Source organism: Hyla sarda, chromosome 2 (genome assembly GCF_029499605.1).
Source record: "Hyla sarda isolate aHylSar1 chromosome 2, aHylSar1.hap1, whole genome shotgun sequence".
Lineage (NCBI taxonomy): Eukaryota > Metazoa > Chordata > Amphibia > Anura > Hylidae > Hyla > Hyla sarda.
Window position 1 is genome coordinate 89,112,933 of NC_079190.1, and position 19,321 is coordinate 89,132,253.

Below are 19,321 nucleotides of genomic sequence, written 5' to 3' on the forward strand. Positions count from 1 at the left end.
TACTTGAATTGTGGCTGCCTGTAGTGACCTCTAGGGGGCGCTTAGTGCAGACAGGTCCACCAAGCAGTATATGGAGCACTAGGATCCGTTTTTGCAGAACCCTTCGTTCCCCCTGGTGCACAGGATGGACGGGCAGGACCCTCAGTGCTGTATGGAGTGACTGCCAGAGGAATGCCCACAGCCGGCAGAACCGTGCCCCATCCCCGTGCAGTGTGGAGCTGCCAGTCCCAGCCCCGTGTAGAGCCCGGACAGGAGGAGGAGTGATCGCTGCCATCCCGCCCCCTCCTCCTCCCGCTCTCCTGCCCACACATCCTCTCTCTCTCCAGCCATTCCCCCTTTCATTAATAACACTGCTGGATTCCTCAGCCCCTCATCATCAGGGGGGACACCCTGGAAGAGAAGCCGCCGAGCAGGGACTGCATGCCCCCCTTACCTGGCGCCCCCAGCAGCTGCAGCCGCCCCCTCCCCCCTGCACTGTGTCCTTCTCAATCATTGCGGGCGATCTGATCTCCCTCCTGGCTGCCGGAGACTAGATAGAAGCGGTGGAGGTGGGAGGCTGGCAGGCTGAGACATAGCACCCCCTCCCCTCCATCTCCGGAGCCCCCCGCCAGTGCCTGGCCCCCACAATGCCGCCTCTCAGGACAGATGTGCCAGTGGTTGTCGTCCTGGGATTGCTGTGCTGTGCCCTGCACGTCCATGCCACCTCTGTCAGCGATGGTGAGTGCCACCTTGTCATATGCATTACAGGGGAGAGAGAGGGGGCTGCGTTTTCTTTTCTTGCACCTTCACATTGCAGGCCCTGCAGATGATTGCACCCTGAGCGATGTGCTGTATAACATGGCTCCAGCACACATGTCTCCCCATCAGGACAGCACATCGGGGGCTATGGCATACAGCACAGGGGGCTCATTCTATCCCCCCCCCTGAGGGAAGGAACGTGGTGTGATTCCCCCCATCATCCTTATACCTATCCCTATGGAGGATTTTTTTGGTGACCCTGAGATAAGGCCCCACTGGGGCTCTTCAGGGGATTTGGATGGTCATTGTGCCCCTGGATGTGAGCAGGCACCAGGTCTATTGTGGTAACAATGAGATGTGATGTGTATAGGAAGGTGCCCTCTTCAGGGGGGATGGGTGATTCCTTCTATTGAGGATCTGCCATTCAATCAAAGCCATTTAATGCAGAATAAGGAATCTATACCCAGATTACAGGGGGTCTTACGTCTGTCATAAATGCATGAACTAAGGAAGCACCTATGTGCCCTGCATGAATGATGGTGGGGTCGCTGGATGTATTGTCTGACAGTCGGGTTGCAGTATGTATTATCTAACGGTGGGGTCGCAGTATACAGCATAAATCATCTGGTTAGTGTATACATCACCTGCTATAGTGGTCACTGTATACACTGTGTAAATCTTCTGATGGTGGGGTCAATGTATACATCCTCTGATGGTGGGGTCAATGTATACATCATCTAATGATGGGTTCATATGGCATACGTCATCTGTATACATCACCTTCTATGAGGGTCGCTATATACTTCCTCTGCCGGTTGGGTCGCTGTATGCTTCCTCTGCCGGTTGGGTCGCTGTATGCTTCCTCTGCCGGTTGGGTCGCTGTATGCTTCCTCTGCCGGTTGGGTCGCTGTATGCTTCCTCTGCCGGTTGGGTCGCTGTATGCTTCCTCTGCCGCTTGGGTCGCTGTGTGCTTCCTCTGCCGCTTGGGTCACTGTGTGCTTCCTCTGCCGCTTGGGTCGCTGTGTGCTTCCTCTGCCGCTTGGGTCGCTGCGTGCTTCCTCTGCCGCTTGGGTCGCTGCGTGCTTCCTCTGCCGCTTGGGTCGCTGCGTGCTTCCTCTGCCGCTTGGGTCGCTGCGTGCATCCTCTGCCGCTTGGGTCGCTGCGTGCATCCTCTGCCGCTTGGGTCGCTGCGTGCATCCTCTGCCGCTTGGGTCGCTGCGTGCATCCTCTGCCGCTTGGGTCGCTGCGTGCTTCCTCTGCCGCTTGGGTCGCTGCGTGCTTCCTCTGCCGCTTGGGTCGCTGCGTGCTTCCTCTGCCGCTTGGGTCGCTGCGTGCTTCCTCTGCCGCTTGGGTCGCTGCGTGCTTCCTCTGCCGCTTGGGTCGCTGCGTGCTTCCTCTGCCGCTTGGGTCGCTGCGTGCTTCCTCTGCCGCTTGGGTCGCTGCGTGCTTCCTCTGCCGCTTGGGTCGCGCTGCGTGCTTCCTCTGCCCGCTTGGGTCGCGCTGCGTGCTTCCTCTGCCCGCTTGGGTCGCGCTGCGTGCGTCCTCTGGCGCTTGGGTCGCGCTGCGTGCGTCCTCTGGCGCTTGGGTCGCGCTGCGTGCGTCCTCTGGCACTTGGGTCGCGCTGCGTGCGTCCTCTGGCGCTTGGGTCGCGCTGCGTGAGTCCTCTGGCGCTTGGGTCGCGCGGCGTGAGTCCTCTGGCGCTTGGGTCGCGCGGCGTGAGTCCTCTGGCGCTTGGGTCGCGCGGCGTGAGTCCTCTGGCGCTTGGGTCGCGCGGCGTGAGTCCTCTGGCGCTTGGGTCGCGCGGCGTGAGTCCTCTGGCGCTTGGGTCGCGCGGCGTGAGTCCTCTGGCGCTTGGGTCGCGCGGCGTGAGTCCTCTGGCGCTTGGGTCGCGCGGCGTGAGTCCTCTGGCGCTTGGGTCGCGCGGCGTGAGTCCTCTGGCGCTTGGGTCGCGCGGCGTGAGTCCTCTGGCGCTTGGGTCGCGCGGCGTGAGTCCTCTGGCGCTTGGGTCGCGCGGCGTGAGTCCTCTGGCGCTTGGGTCGCTGTCTACATCTCTTGTTTTTGGGGTCATCTCTTGGGCTCCCTTTCATCTATTGGAATTTCTTTATTGGACAGGACATTATACGCTATTACTACCTGTAATAAGACCATTTCTTGCATGCTATACATTGCACGCAGATGTTTTGTTTGATGCGTATGATGGAAGTGATATTGGGTCATGTACTTCTATGAAAGACCTTGGTGGCATCCTAGATCTGTAGGATCTGTTCTCCCCCTCTGGAATTTATTACCCCTCCAGTGGTCTTGTCTCCAGATGTAATATCCATGACTACCAATGGGCCTAGTGAGAAGAGGTCTGTGTTGTTCTATGGGAAGAGATTGCATCCTCTATTTATAAATACTGTGATAGTTGTTTTTACATTTTATTATTGATTCATAGACAAAGGGGGGAGCAGACCAAGGAAACAAGGCTGACATTGTGAGCCCATCTCCATTGCATTTCCAGGCTTCATCTGCAGGCAGTGGCTTCCTCCATAGTGCGAGGCTGCAGTGCGCTTTCAGTGCGTGACATGGCATTTAACACTGGCAGGAAGAGAAAGGGAGATTCATGGGAGAAGGACGTGTTTGCAAACCAGATGTGAGGGGAATCCACTGTGAAGCTCCAGCCATGAAGGGCTTGTGTAACCCGCTAGCTTTTATTTTCTTATATTGTATCTATGCATTGTGCAGTCCAGCTCATCTGTAAGGGAAAACACCTCCGTAACGTAATATTTACGTTATGTAATGATATCAGCCGTGCGGAAAAGGTGATACCCGAAAATACAGCATCTCTCAGGCTAAAGTCTCTGAAGTAGCGGCAATGCTTTATAACTTGGCAGGACGGTTGAGACAGACTTGGTTACTGTTGTGCAACCTTTACGACTAATCATAGAATAGTAAAATCTAAATTTTTTTTGTTTTGTTTGGAGACCAGATTTATAAGATAAAGGGTGCCAAGTCATAAAGACGGGGATTGAGAAGGGGCAGACAAGTGCGTATTCGCCTCATTGATAGGAATAGTGATCTGATAGAAACGGAGATTGTCGACAGAAAAAGACCACCTGGGCTTGGACTTGTATTGTTTGGAGGATTGTTTCCTGTATGTGCCATTAGCTAGAGATGTGACCCTGTTGAGCAGTGTTCCTCGACCTGTGGCTCTCAAGCTGTTGTAAAACTACAACTCCTATCGTGCCCTGTCAATCAAAGGGTGTTCTGCAACAGCCGGGGAGCCAGAGGTTGAGAAATCTGTGCTACATGTGTTCTATGCCTTGTCTCTAGGGCAGTATTTTCTAACCAGGGTACCTCCAGCTGTTGCAACACTACAACTCCTAGCATGCCCAGACAGCCATTGGCTGTCCGGGCATGCTGGGAGTTGTAGTGTTGCAAAACTGCAACTCCCAGCATGCCTGGACAGCTAATTTTGCTGCCCATTGACGGGCCCAATGGGTTCCATAATCTGCTACAGCAAACGTCTCCTGTGGAAATTCCATCGTGTGCACCGTTCAGCAGAATCCCATTGAAAACAATGGGACTCTGCTGCAAGGGAATGTTCGAGAAGAATTTTTCTGCCGGGTTCAGCTCAGACATTTTGTTGTGTGACCATGGCCTGACAGGGAAAACACGGATCAGATTTCTGTAGGCCCTGTTTATGGCCAGCTTTAGACACTGTGGTCTCTTAAGTGCGTCATCGTCATCATCCATTATTTCCCACCCCCCCTCCCCCCAGTAGAGCTGGGCGATATGACCAAGAATGAATCACGGTATTTTTGTAAGTTATGGCGGTTCCACTGTATTTAACAGTATTTTTGACCCGTTCCCCCCCCCCCCCCCCCGGTTTATCAGCCCAGCGCTGCGCTGTTCCCACATCAGGGAACTAATCATATGTGACCTGCAAGCGCTGCTTCCTCTCCCCCACAAATAATTATCAGCTGCTGCGCTGTACTGTACTATCCTGAGCCCAGGCTTCAGAAATAAACAAAATAAACTTTCACTCACCTTCCTACGTTCCCCCGTTGCTCCGGCACGGCCTCACGGTCCTCTTGATGCTTCCTGGGGATGGGAACGTCACAGAGTCGTCAGCGTATCACTGGCCGCAGCGATGTCCCGTCTTGGCTGATAGGCTGAGCGCATTGTCATGTAAGAAGCCGTCCGGCTCCTTACATCCCCAGCATGAGGCCGGTACCGGAATAACGGGGGAACGTAGGAAGTAGGGATCGTCCGATTATCACTTTGGCCGATATTATTCTCTGATATTCACGATTTTGGACGTTATGGGCAATTACCTTGCCGATATTCCGATAATGCACTGCCCCCACCACCTTACCGCGCCGCACCCTCCACCACCTTACCGCGCCGCACCCTCCACCACCTTACCGCGCCGCACCCTCCACCACTGCACTGCGCTGGCCAGAGACTGCCACCGCCGCTGCCCCATTGCCTCCCCTGTTCCCGGGGCTCCTGCGCGTCCTGTGTTACACTGTGCGCTGTGCAGCGACGTGTGATGTGCTCAACGTGACCTCACCGTCAGTGCGCACAGCGACAGCTCAGGAGGACTCGCGTGGGCCCCGGGAACAGGTAATTATAAAACCGAGGATGGGGGAGGCAATAGGGCAGCGGCGGTGCCGGTCTCTGGCCCGTGTGGTGGTGGGGGGTGCGGTGCGGTGGGGGGGGGCGCGATGATAGGAGTCAGGACCCTAGGACAGGCAGGGGACCCCAGGACAGGCGGTGGTCTCTGGCACCGCAAAAGCCGCCGCAGTTCATTGATTTAAAGCGCCTGCTTTAAATCAATGGTCTGCAGCGGTGTCACCGGGGGGGATAACTAGCCGTTAACTTATACCGGTATTCCGTTATAAGTTATCGGCTATCGGCCCTAACCTCCACAAAGTATCGGTATGGGCCCTAATAAAAACGATATCGGTCGTTCCCTAGTAGGAAGGTGAGATTTTTAGCATATTTGTTTATTTTTGCAGCCCGAGCACAAGGATAGTAAAGTACAGCGGCTGATAATTATTTGGGGGGGCAGGGAGGGGGAGAAGCAGAACAGCGCCATCAGGTCAGGGCGGGACAGCACTAACCCAAAGCCCATCCTTGCCCTCTTATCGGCCTATTTAATTGTTTAGATATACTTTATTAGCTATATTGAGCCGTTCCCCCTCTTTGGTTGTCACTTACATGCATGAAGTGAGGGAATGATATAATCCAGCCAAACACTCTGTCTCTGTCCAAATTCCTCTCTGAAAACAGCCCCCTTTAGTGCTGAGAACTGGGAAGTGTGTGCAGCCTCAACCAATCAGACACTGAATCTCTCTCTGCTGCTCAGAGCAGGAGGGTGGGGGCTGGCAGAGCAGCCATTTTATTTTACAAATACAATGAATCTTCTCCAAATACCACTTTTTTACCTACAACATTTTTGACTAAATTTTACATGATTTTCAGTCCACCATATATTTTGCATAGTGTACATTTTCTTTGAAAAGACCACCCCCATAGAAAACCATTTTGCTATGCAAATTTGGGCCTATAGGAACTTTGCGATCTGTATTGGACAGGTGAGCAATATTTATACGGCAGAATTTCTATGCAGAATTCTGATGGAAAATTCAGCTTGAAAATTCCGAAAAAATGACTGCACATTGTATAAAATGGGGATTATGTGTGTTCAGTGATGTTTGGAGGCAGCGCCGCGCATCACCCCTGCACGCAACTCCGACTCCAATCTTCACGGAGAACATAGGACTGCCGCCGGATAGCCCTGTGTATATGATCATCAGATAATTTGCATTGTATTTCCCGCTGTGCAAACAATCCGATCCAAAAGATCGGGGATAAGATGTCTGATCGCGGGGGTCCTGCCTCTGGGACACCCCCCCCACCGCAATCTTAGAACTGCTCCTGGCATTCTGTGCCGGTCGCTGTTCCCAAGACTGAGACGTGATGGATTATAACTTGCTTTATTCCAGCTGGTCCAAGACTGATAGACGTAAATTATAGGAATGGCTTCTGGCTTTGCTGAGACTTACAGTACTAAACATTCACTTCGTATAATATAGGAATGTGTGACATCACCAACCACCCCCCCCCAACAATGTTCGACCACACAGATTTGTTTATGACGTAGGATGCTCAGGACTCAATCCGTAGATTTCTCTAATAGTTGTTTTAGTATGTGATCCTCTGGACGTTTTACATTGAGACTTTATTTATTTCTCTTCTTGTATATAGTAAAAAGGTAAATAACCAAAGCTATGAACTGAAAAGAAAATACAAGCTAATGGGATGAAAGGAGAATTTTGTTTTTGTTCTTTTTTTTTTTTTATATTTTAATTATTTATCGAGAGCAAAATATCAGGTTCATTCTTTCCACATTGTTGGGAAATATTTACTTAAATAAAAAAAATGTGAAAGATTTTATATATATATATATATATATATATATATATATATATATATATATATATATATATATATATAATATATACATATACACACACACACAGTGGTCCCTCAAGTTACAATATTAATTGGTTCTGGGACGACCATTGTATGTTGAGACCATAACTCTATGGAAACCTGGTAATCTGTTCTAAAGGCACCAAAATGTCTCCAAAAATAGGAAAAAGTGAGAATTTAAAGAAAAATAAGTAGATAACTAATATAGATAAAGCAAATCCTTATATATAAAAGTAAGAAAGATCTGCTGGGAGCTGTAAATCACTGTCTATGTCAGTGTTTCCCAAGCAGGGAGCCTCCAGCTGTTGCAAAACTACTACTCCCAGCATGCCCGGACAGCCAAAGGCTGTCCGGGCATGCTGGGAGTTGTAGTTTTGCAACCGCTGGAGCCATGCTTGGGAAACACTGGTCTATGTAGAGGACAGGAGCTTCTTCAGGGTCCTGTACAGTACATGCAATGTCCTAAAAAAGTAACGTGGAGTCGCCCTATCCTGGTGTCCAAAGGAGCAGGTAACTCTGGTACAGGTAAAGTGTACAGAACATGTACTTTAGGGGGGCGCTACCAGACACCAGTCAGTGCATACGCTTCAGTAATACAGGGGTTTTACCAGTGAATGCCCATTTTGATTGATCAGTTCTTCCGGCCATTGACACGTTTCACAGATATGGACTGTCTGTAGCATTGTATGTTGAGTCTGGTTTCAACTTAAGATGGTCCAGAAAAGATCATTGTATGTTGAAACTATTGTATGTTGAGGCCATTGTAAGTTGAGGGATCACTGTGTGTGTGTGTGTGTGTGTGTGTGTGTGTGTGTGTGTATATGTGTGTATATATATATTCCAAAAAGTATTGCCTTTCAGTCAGTCGTTTACTGGAAGGCAGCTAAAGACGGCCCTTCAGCCAACAATAATATGTCATCCCATGACCACGGTTTCTTTCCAGACAAAGGTGGATTCCTTAGCAACATCATAACGGCGGAGGAGAGACTTGCCTTTATTTTTTTTCACTAAAAAGGGGGAAATATTTCTTAAAGTGTAGGGACTGAAATACACATACCTCAGTGCAGAACTACAACTCCCAGCATGGATAACCACCATTGGCTGTCCGGCCATGCTGGGAGTTGTAGTTTTGCAACATTGGCGGTCCACAGTTTGGAGACCACTGCTATGTAGTAGGGATGTCCTGATACCGATTCTGGTTTTGGCATCGGGACTGATACTGGACATTTGCCCCCGATACCTGCCTGTGGTACACCTGCCGGCAGGTATCACGGAGGTGCCCTGTGGACGTTACCAAACTATGCAGCGCCCTCAGCATCTAAGCACACCTCATAACCAAGACCTGTGGCTAATGCGGACATCCCTACTATATGGTGTTATATAGGCCGTCCGTATCGGATTGGTTGGGGTGTGACCCCTGCCGATCAGTTGATTGACAGGTTTACCAGGCACAGCTTTCAAGCAATGAAGGAGACATGGTGGCTGGTGGAGCGTCACCGCGCCTTCGATCAGCAGATGTGACCCCCACATATTTGTTGTTGATGACCGTTTTACAGTCCCAGAAAATCTGTCTAATTATAATTGTGCTTTAAAATCCCATTTATCTGCACTTATTAAAGGCAAGCTCCAGCAAAAGACGATACATTTACTGTTAGCAGGGACGTGCACACGTTTATTATAAATGGGGCTTGAGCCCCTGCCTTTTTGCTGCCTCCTCCTTCAGGTGCCCTGAGGCTGGGACGGTGGCATATGCGCTGAATGTGCAACTGTAATATGGCCGTATGCATGAGCCCTCAACTTCATTCATAAACCCCCAGTAAAGGGGTACTCTTAAAAAAAAAAAAAAAAAAAAAAAAGTACCCCATGGTCATGTTCAAATCTGGTGGAGCAACAATTCATGCGCTAGGACCATTCTAAAATGCGCTGTCTCCGTAGACTGCAGTGCATTTCTCAGCGCATTTCATCAAAAGAATTGACGGGCGGAATCAGGATTTCCACGACAGATGTTTCCTCGGTGCAGCAGATCCAGTTGAAAACAATGGGACTCTGTTGCACCGGAATTTCCCAGCAAAATTTTTCCACCTGATTGTGCTGATCTCTGATCTCTACTGAAAAATCTCTGCTATGTCTGCTATTGTGTACGCCATTCAGAGTCAATAAGATATCCCTGTTGGCAGTGGTTTGGGCAGCATGACATTGGTAACCTTTTTCCTTTAAAAGGATACTCTGGTGGAATAAGAAAGTTAGACATATTTGTAAATGACTTCTATTAAAAAATCTTTACCCTTCCAGCACTTTTTAGCAGCTGTATGCTACAGAGGAAGTTCTTTTATTTTTGAATTTCTTTTTTTGTCTTGTCCACAGTGCTCTCTGCTGACACCTGATACCCGTATCAGGAACTGTCCAGAGCAGGAGAAAATCCCCATAGCACTCAGTCCTTCAGCTTGGGCAAAGATGATGCTGCAGTCAGACAGGATTATGCTTTGGATGGTATGGGGCCCCCTAGTAATCATTTTTTTTATTTAAACATTTTTTTTTTTACAAGCCATGATTTCTATAAAAAGGAGATAACCTTTTATTTTATGAAGTATATTAGAGAGATTAAAGGGGTTCTCCGGTGCTTACACATCTTATCCCCTATCCAAAGGATAGGAGATAAGATGCCTGATCGCGGGAGTCCCGCCGCTGGGGATGCCCGTGATCATGCATGCGGCACCCCTTTGTAATCAGTCCCCGGAGCGTGTTCGCTCCGGGTCTGATTACGCTTGACCGCAGAGCCGGCGGCGTGTGACGTTCCGCCCCCTCAATGCAAGCCAATGGGAGGGGGCGTGATACCTATCATGCCCCCTCCCGTAGGCTTGCATTGAGGGGCGGAGCGTGATGTCACACGGGGGCGTGACGTCACACGCCGCCGGCTATGCGGTCGAGCGTAATCAGATCCGGAGCATGTTTCACTGATTACAAACGGGGTGCCGCGTGCATGATCACTGGGGTCCCCAGCTGCGGGTCTCCCGCGATCAGGCATCTTATCCCCTATCCTTTGCACCGGAGTACCCCTTTAATGTTTTGCAAGGATGAAAATTTTTTTTTTTAAATTGGCAGTGCCCATTTAATGAAGTGTTTCCCAATCTGGGAGCCTCCAGCTGTATTTTTTATTTACTGATATGCCCGTTTTATAGTAAACCATATATGCTGGCTTATTTATAAACTACAAAAAAATAAAAGATCACGTCATTGTCTTGAGTGTCTAAAAATATCCGAATGGGTGAGCGGTGAGCATGCTTGTGTGATGTTACTTTGAGCTACGTGTCCAGGCTGGCCCTGGTATAGACCTGTGCCAGTTGTTTTGCAGTGTGGCACAGCTGCTGGTTACATTGCTCTTGCCTCTGATGACTTCATGCATCTGCTTTACCTAATATAAAGTGGTCTGGAAAATAGTCCTAAGAAACCTCATTTTATCTCCTATTTCTGTGAAAACATCCAGGTCTCATCCTTATGAGTCGTGAACAGATCTACTTTACAGTCGCACCGGAACGCGGGTTTTATTGTATGATCTTGCTCTTTTGGGTCATTATATGATATATCTCTTTGTGTATGTGTGTATTAGGGCTGCACGATATGGGGAAAATGTGCGATTGCGATTATGGGCCTGAATATTGCGATTTCGATATGCGATGCAATATAATAAATGGTGAAATCCCCCCATTTCATGTCCAATCTCCTCCATTTTACAACTATCCCCCCATTTTATGCCCACCGCCCATTTCACATCTCCCCAGTTTAATTTCTATCTCCCCCCCCCCCCTTGTCACATTCTCACCACATGGTCACATCTCCCATCACGTTCCCCCCCCCCCCCCCATGTCACATTCTCCCCTGCCAAATTCCTCCCCTGTCACATTCTTCTCCCCCCCCCCTCCCCGTCACATCCCCCCCTGTCACATTCGTCTCCCTACCCCTGTCACATTCTTCTTCCCCCCTACCCCTGTCACATTCTTTTCCCCCCTCCCCCTGTCACATTCTTTTCCCCCCTCCCCCTGTCACATCCCCCCCCGTCACATTCTCTTCCCCCTTCCTCCCCCTGTCACATTCTTCTCCCCCCCCTCCCCGTCACATCCCCCCTCCCCCTGTCACATTCTTTTCCCCCCTCCCCCTGTCACATCCCCCCCGTCACATTCTCTTCCCCCCCTCCTCCCCCTGTCACATTCTTCCTCCCCCTGTCACATTCTTCCTCCCCCTTTCACATTCTTCCCAACCCCCCCCCCCCCCCCAAAACACTGGCTTTCCCGGACAGTTTTCAATTCTCCCACCGCATACAGGAAGCCCAGTGTGTTTGCAGCTGTAGAAGACCTTTCCCCTTCAGCCAATAACTGGCTTAACTCGTGACACCGCTGCGGCCAGTGATTGGCTGAAAAGGGAAAGGTCCTACTACTTGTATGGTAAAGAGGAGACACTGGAGCCCACAGAGATGAACGGCTTCTGCAGGGACCGGGAGTAGGGGAGCAGAATTTTTATTTTTTTATTTTTCTCCCTGCGCCCTTAACTCAGTGTTTTTCTACCAGGGTGCCTCCAGCTGTTGTGAAATTACTACTACCAGCATGCCCGGACAGCCTTTGCCGGTCCAGGATGCTAAGAGTTGTAGTTTTGCCACAACTGGAGGCACCCTGGTTGGGAAACACTGACTTTTAGTATTTAAATTTGTTTTTACCTGCTCTGGCCGGCCCCCGCCTGCAGCAGCACACGTGAGCCAGCCCGAGCAGATAGTCGCACGTTTTCCCGTGGGGCCGTTTTGCTATATCGCAAAAATCGCAATTCGATTGCTTTTGCGATATATCGTGCAGCCCTATATGTTCCAGCATCACGTCCAAAGATATTAAGGCCTCTTTCACACTACAGGTATCATCCTGCTTTTTTACTGCCGTTAATTTACAATAACAGATAAAAAAAACGGATGCAATAGCGGATGAGAACTGATGACCATCATGCCTTATTTTTAATGTTTTTTTTTCTTTAAAAAAACTGATGCTGTTCATCCGTTATTACCAGTTACATCCTTTTTTTTTAAACAGGTTTTTAAACCTTTTTTTTTTTTTTTTGTAAAGCTGTACTGAGCATGCTCAGTATAAAAAAAACCTGACAATAACTGACAACTTGTTTATTTATTTTTTATTTTTGAACATCCGGTTCCCAAAGACTAAAGATTTGTGTATGCACCATCTTTTGTGCCGGCAAAAATAGCTGACAGTAAAAACGGACATGCCTAATGTAAAAGGATGGTCAAAAAATCCCATTGACATGAATTTTTTTACATGGATTTTTTGACGGCTGTTTTCAGGACTTTTTGCCGGGAGTAATAACGGAGGTTTTTACAGCATGATACCTGTAGTGTGAAAGGGGCCTAACATGAAACTTGGCACACATGTTACTTATATGTCAACAACAAACATAGGGTAGGTAATTAACTCTTACTTGCCCCCATTTGCCAGGGTCTGGGTTTTTGTTTAAAGTCCCATACAAATCTATGGGAAATATGTTACTGCAAAACTTCCAAATGGCTGGAGATATTTCGATAATGTTTGGTCACTTGTTACTTATGTCTACTAAAAATATAGGATAGTTCATTTTAACCCTTAACCACCCCATTTGTGAGGGTCTGGTTTTTTGTTTAAAGTCCTATGCAAATCTATGGGAAATGTATGTTCCCACATAACTTCCATACGGCTGGAGATATTTCAGTAATACCTGCTACACATATTACTTATATGTCAAATAATAATATATAATAGTTAAATTAACCCTTACATACACCCTTATCTAAAAGATGGGTTTTTGTTTCCAGTCCCATGCAAGTATATGGGACTTCCAGTACCTTACCCCACAAGCTCCGCTCTGCATCTCCTGGTAAATGTGTCAGTCCAGCTTGCAAGTCACATCCCATCTCACAAAGACATGCCCACTGTCAAGCCCCACCCCTTTTATTATCTACCCTTTTTGTGCATCGGTCTGGCTTGCAAATCACGCCCAGTCCCACAAAGCCACATCCCCTTCTATTTTCAGCTTACAATATCTTCATCACAAATCAGTCCAACCTGAGGACAGGATATGAGGATGGAACATGAGGACGGGATATAGGTTTGGGATATGACAACAATATATGGGGATGGGATATGAAGTCAAAAGCTTCCTCCTTTGTTGACTTTCCTCCACAACAAAGATTAGGAAGGAAAAAACGGGCAACGTCGGGTGCTCAGCTAGTGTGTGTGTGTGTGTGTGTGTGTGTGTGTGTGTGTGTGTGTGTATAATATATATTTTTGCGCATGCACATTTTCTTTCACCTCTATAAGTAAATATTAGGCTTTGCATTAAGTCCACGAAGTATAATATTTGCAAAGCAAAAAGCTACTGTGAAGCCTTGGCCTTAAAGTGTGCCCGTCAGATCCATCAACATTTATATATATATATATATATATATATATATATATAATATACCGTATATACTCGAGTATAAGCCGAGTTTTTCAGCACGATTTTTCGTGCTGAAAACACCCCCCTCGGCTTATACTCGAGTGAACTCCCCCACCCGCAGTGGTCTTCAACCTGCGGACTTCCAGAGGTTTCAAAACTACAACTCCCAGCAAGCCAGGGCAGCCATCGGCTGTCCGGGCTTGCTGGGAGTTGTAGTTTTGAAACCTCCGGAGGTCCGCAGGTTGAAGACCACTGCGGCCTTCAACATCATCCAGCCCCCTCTCACCCCCTTTAGTTCTGAGTACTCACCTCCGCTCGGCGCTGGTCCGGTCCTGCAGGGCTGTCCGGGCTGCTATCTTCACCGGGGAGGCCTCTTCTAAGCGCTTCAGGCCCGGCCTCAGAATAGTCACGTTGCCTTGACAACGACGCAGATGCGTCGTTGTCTAGGCAACGGCTCTATTCCGGGCCGGAAGCGCGGAGAAGAGGCGCCCCCGGTGAAGATAGCAGCCCGGACCACCTCCTCACCGGACCACCTCCTTACCGGACAGCCCTGCAGGACCGGACCAGCGCCGAGCGGAGGTGAGTACTCAGAACTAAAGGGGGTGAGAGGGGGCTGGATGATGTTGAAGGCCGCAGTGGTCTTCAACCTGCGGACCTCCGGAGGTTTCAAAACTACAACTCCCAGCAAGCCCGGACAGCCGATGGCTGCCCTGGCTTGCTGGGAGTTGTAGTTTTGAAACCTCTGGAGGTCCGCATGTTGAAGGCCGCAGTGGTCTTCAACCTGCGGACCTCCGGAGGTTTCAAAACTACAACTCCCAGCAAGCCCGGACAGCCGATGGCTGCCCGGGCTTGCTGGGAGTTGTAGTTTTGAAACCTCTGGAGGTCCGCAGGTTGAAGACCACTGAGGGCGAATGATGAGAAGAGGATGATGAAGGGGGGTGGGGATGATGAAGGGGGGGGGGTGTGGGATGATTACAAGGGGATGATGAAGGGGGGATGTGTGGGATGATAAGGGGATGTGTGGGATGATGACAAGGGGATGATGAAGGGGGGATGTGTGGGATGATAAGGGGATGTGTGGGATGATGACAAGGGGATGATGAAGGGGGGATGTGTGGGATGATGACAAGGGGATGATGAAGGGGGGGATGTGTGGGATAAGGGGATGTGTGGGATGATGACAAGGGGATGATGAAGGGGGGATGTGTGGGATGATGACAAGGGGATGATGAAGGGGGGATGTGTGGGATGATAAGGGGATGTGTGGGATGATGACAAGGGGATGATGAAGGGGGGATGTGTGGGATGATAAGGGGATGTGTGGGATGATGACAAGGGGATGATGAAGGGGGGATGTGTGGGATGATGACAAGGGGATGATGAGGATGTTAATGACGGGTCTGGATGATGACAGGGGGGGATGAGGTATTTCCCACCCTAGGCTTATACTCGAGTCAATAACTTTTCCTGGGATTTTGGGTTGAAATTAGGGGTCACGGCTTATACTCGGGTCGGCTTATACTCGAGTATATACGGTATATATATATATATATATATATATATATATATATATATATATATATATATATATATATATATATATATATATATATATATATATAATATATATCTCACTCAGCACCTAATCCTGACGATGTACATCTAATTTTTGTGTGTCTAGCACATTTATTTGTTTTTTTTATTACACTTTTAAGTTAGCTCACTAGTCTGAATTCCTCTCAAAGGGAGGGGGCGTGGCCACACTGTGCCGGTCTCCGCCCCTTCCTCAGTATGCTTTCTGCTCACATCTCTCCTAGCATTAGCGCAAAACTACAACTCCCAGCTTGTCTTCCCTTATAGTAGCCGGACACAAGCTGACAGTGGGAGAATTTTTCCTCCAGTTGTGAGCCCTGCACTCACAGCTGTCAATCAAGGAAGTGTGTCCATGACATAGGGGATGATGCATGGACACATGATAAATGATAAATGAAACACGTGAAAAAAATGCAAGGAATAAAAATCTAAATTTAAAAACTTCTACACCAGTAAACATTATAAAAAAAAAAAAAAAAAATAAAAATAAAAACAATCGCATCATGGACGAAAAAAATAGTGTGCCATTGTTTACACATGGAATAAAAAAAGTGTTTTTACTGCATTTTGATCTTTTTTTTTTTTATTTTTGTTTTTTTTCCTTCTACAGGACCCTAAAAAAAGTGTAAAAAAAAAAAAAAAAAAAAAGAGAAAAACACTTGTAACATTTAGAAACAATGTTGGTATTTTGAAAATTTTATTTTTTTTAAATGCATCAAAGCCAGAAAAATATGCTGTGAAATAGGCCTAAGGCTGTTTAAAAAGTTGTCATAGAGTTGATGCACATATAAATCTCTGCCGGACCCACATCTTTTTAAAGAGTCACATAAAGTGTTGCAGAAGAAGTTGCAGAACACTCATTTGGTTGACAGGGCATGATGTGAGTTGTAGTTTTACTACTGCTGGAGAGCCACAGGTCGAGGAACACTGCTCTACAGGGTCAAGGGCAGAGTTCATCTCTAGCTAATGGCACATACAGGAAACAATCCTCCAAACAATACAAGTCCAAGCCTCCGGCTGCCTAGGCATGCTGGGAGTTATAGTCTTGCTCGACTAGTTCGTCTACTTTCATCATATATTAAAGGAGTACTCCGAGATATGAAACTTCTCCCCTATCCTAAGGATAGGTGATAGCTTTTAGATCGCTGGGGGTCCGACTGCTGGGGCCCTCGACAATGTTCCATATGGAGCCCTCGGCTTTTTGCCGAAATAGCGCGTTACGACCACCGCATGACGTTACAGTAGACACGCCCCTTAATACATTTCTATGGCAAAGGCGGAGACTGCCGAATGCATGGCGCTCTCTCTCTCTCTCATCTAAATCTTATATTGAGGGGGTGTTTCGGCTGCCGCGTCATGCGGTAGTTGGACACGCCCACTGGCCCTATACATGAGATTGTGGGGGGCCCTAACGGTTGGACCCCTGCGATCTGAAACTTCTCCTGGAATACTCCTTTATTATATTACAGAGAAAACAATACTGCATGTCCCGGAGGTTCCTTTCACACGTGTCTCTGCGCTTTGACAAAGAGTGTTCGCTTCAATGGGGAAAATATTAAACAATCTATATTCTTTGTTTTTGAAGCTGAGATTTTTGCGAAGAACTTTCGCTGTTCTGAGGAAGTCCATTAGTTGTGTTACAGTTTTGCGCGCCAAGTTACGCGCTGACAAATGTGTCAAGGTCACCATTATCAGCGCTGCTCATGTGTGACTAAGACTTATTGACAGGTTTGGACTCTCGTACCCCCTCCCCTGCACGCGCCCTCTGCTAGCTTCAATCTCTTCACAGTTTTTTCTGTCATGCAGCCATTTTTATAAATGCCATTTTCTGTAGAAATTGCAGCTTGGTATCCCAGGTCAACGTATGAACTGGGTTCATCCGCCATGCGGTCTCAATAGGGGGCTGATCCTGACTTTCTGATGTATGTTTCTGCAGCTTTATCTTGCATATGTGACAACTAGAAACAATGCCAGCATGCCGGCCAACAACGCTACCCAAATCGGTGAACAGTGTTGCCAGACTGATATTGCCATTGTGCCTGTGTCCTGATCTGTGCCTGTGTCCTGATCTGTGCCTGTGCTACAGACAGGACTGAATGTGTGGAGTGTAGTTTTCTTTGTGGGTTTTATTCCAGACAGTTATTTTCCCAAGGTATTTAGTTGTTTCCCTATGTTCTGCACTTTTCCCTACATTTTTGAATTTTTTTACAACTACTTTGAGCTGTTTTTTTTTTTTTTTTTTTTTTTTTTTTTTTTCATAGAGCTAAATCCACCACAAACATTAGTAAATATGTTGGGATTTTTCAAAACTGTCAGGGCCACGCCCCTTTTGGGGCTTCCTTGTGATATGGAGAGTTTTCTTTTCTTTTTCTTTTTTGTCGCAAAGTCTGGTGCACGATACGTGCGACACAATTGGGTGCAAAAACCTATGTTGGGATCACGTTAGTAAATAACCCCCATTGTCTATGTATAGTTTCCCAAGACCCTTCTGTGTTTGACTGTCATAAGATCCACGCTGGCAATTGCTAGTAGCGCTATCATGTTGCTTATTTTGCCTGTGATCGTTCTGGTACTAGGTGAGGTCTATGTTCCTTTTTCCAAAAACAGATTTTAATATAAAAGAGCTAGAGAATGCTAGAACCATCAGACCCTCATGCGATCATACACATTCTCTATCTTGTCCACTTATCCCTGTCTTAAAGCGTACCTGTCAGATCCCACAAAAAACCCCTCAAAATAATGTTATTCAATAACTAATCCTGACCATGTACATCTAATTTTTATGCCTCTATCACTTATATTTATTATAAAAATCCCTCTTTTCATTAGTTCACAGTGTTAGAAATCCTCTCAGGGGAAGGGGTTATGTCCCTCCTTGTGGTGGTGGGAGGTGATTGGTGTGTCTGCTCATGCAGCCTTGTCCATGAGTCATCTCTTGTCTATGACTCATGGACAAGCCTGATGTTGCTGCAGGACTCCCAGTGTTGCCGGACAGCCACTGATTGTCAAGGCATGCTGGGAGTTTTGCAACAGCTGGAGACACCCTGTTTGGGAAACACTGCCATAGGGTATTTTGGTGGCGGATGCAAATCCCCAATTTAGGCCTCAAATGCGCATGGCGCTCTCTCGCTTTGGAGCCCTGTCTTATTTCAAGGCAAAAGTTTAGTGCCACATATGGGGTATTTCCGTACTCAGGAGAAATTGTGTTACAACTTTTGGGGGCTTTTTCTCCTTTTACCCCCTTTATGAAAAGGTAAAGTTGGGGTCTACACCAGCATGTTAGTGTAATTTTTATTTTACAGTAACATGTTGGTTACAGTTATTTACAATAACATTTTGGTGTTGCCCCATACTTAAAATTTTTCAGAAGCGGTAAAAGGGGAAAAAAAGACCCCCAAAATTTGTAATGCAATTTCTCCTGTGTGCTCTGTGGGCGCACAACAAGGCTCAGGAGTGAGAGCGAACCATGTACATTTGAGGTCTAAATTGGTGATTTGCACAGGGGTGGCTGATTTTACAGCAGTTCTGACCTAAAGGCAAATCAATAAACACCCACATGTGACCCCATTTTGGAAACTTAACCCCTCACGGAACGTAACAAGGGGTATAATGAGCCTTAACACCCCACAGGTGTTTGAAATTTTTTTTGTTAAAGTTTGGATAAGAGGTCTATAGCGGAGTACCCCTTTTAAGGTGAAAATTGGCTGGGTCCTTAAAGGGGTAGTCCAGTGGTGAAAAACTTATAAGTTTGAGATCGTGGGGGGTCCTACCGCTGGGGCCCCCTGCCATCTCTCTGTACGGGGGCCTGGCTCTCCGGCCAGATAGCGGGTGTCGACCTCCGCACGAGCGCTTCGGCTCTGCCATAGAGTTGTATTGAGGGGGCGCTTCGTGCGGAGGTCGACACGCCCCCTTCCCGCGGGCTGTCGGGGCTCCGTACAGGAGATCGTAGGGGGCCCCAGCGGTCGGACCCCCGCGATCTCAAACTTATCCCCTATCCTTAGGATAGGGGATAAGTTGTTCACCACTGGACTACTCCTTT

The 19,321-nt window shown here is 47.8% G+C and overlaps 1 protein-coding gene across 4 annotated transcripts in view; it reads left to right on the plus strand.

Annotated features, from left to right (window-relative positions):
• Positions 1 to 318: 318 nt before the first annotated feature.
• Positions 319 to 19,321, plus strand: part of LRP1 (LDL receptor related protein 1) — a 328,104-nt gene continuing 309,101 nt past the window's right edge. For 2 of the 4 annotated variants that reach the window (XM_056562521.1, XM_056562523.1), the window contains exon 1: positions 319 to 717. In XM_056562521.1, the coding sequence (XP_056418496.1) occupies positions 627 to 717 (91 nt within the window). In that variant the 5' untranslated portion in view covers positions 319 to 626. The remainder of the gene's footprint in view (positions 718 to 19,321) is intronic. The other 2 variants (XM_056562520.1, XM_056562522.1) reach the window with 1 other exon arrangement.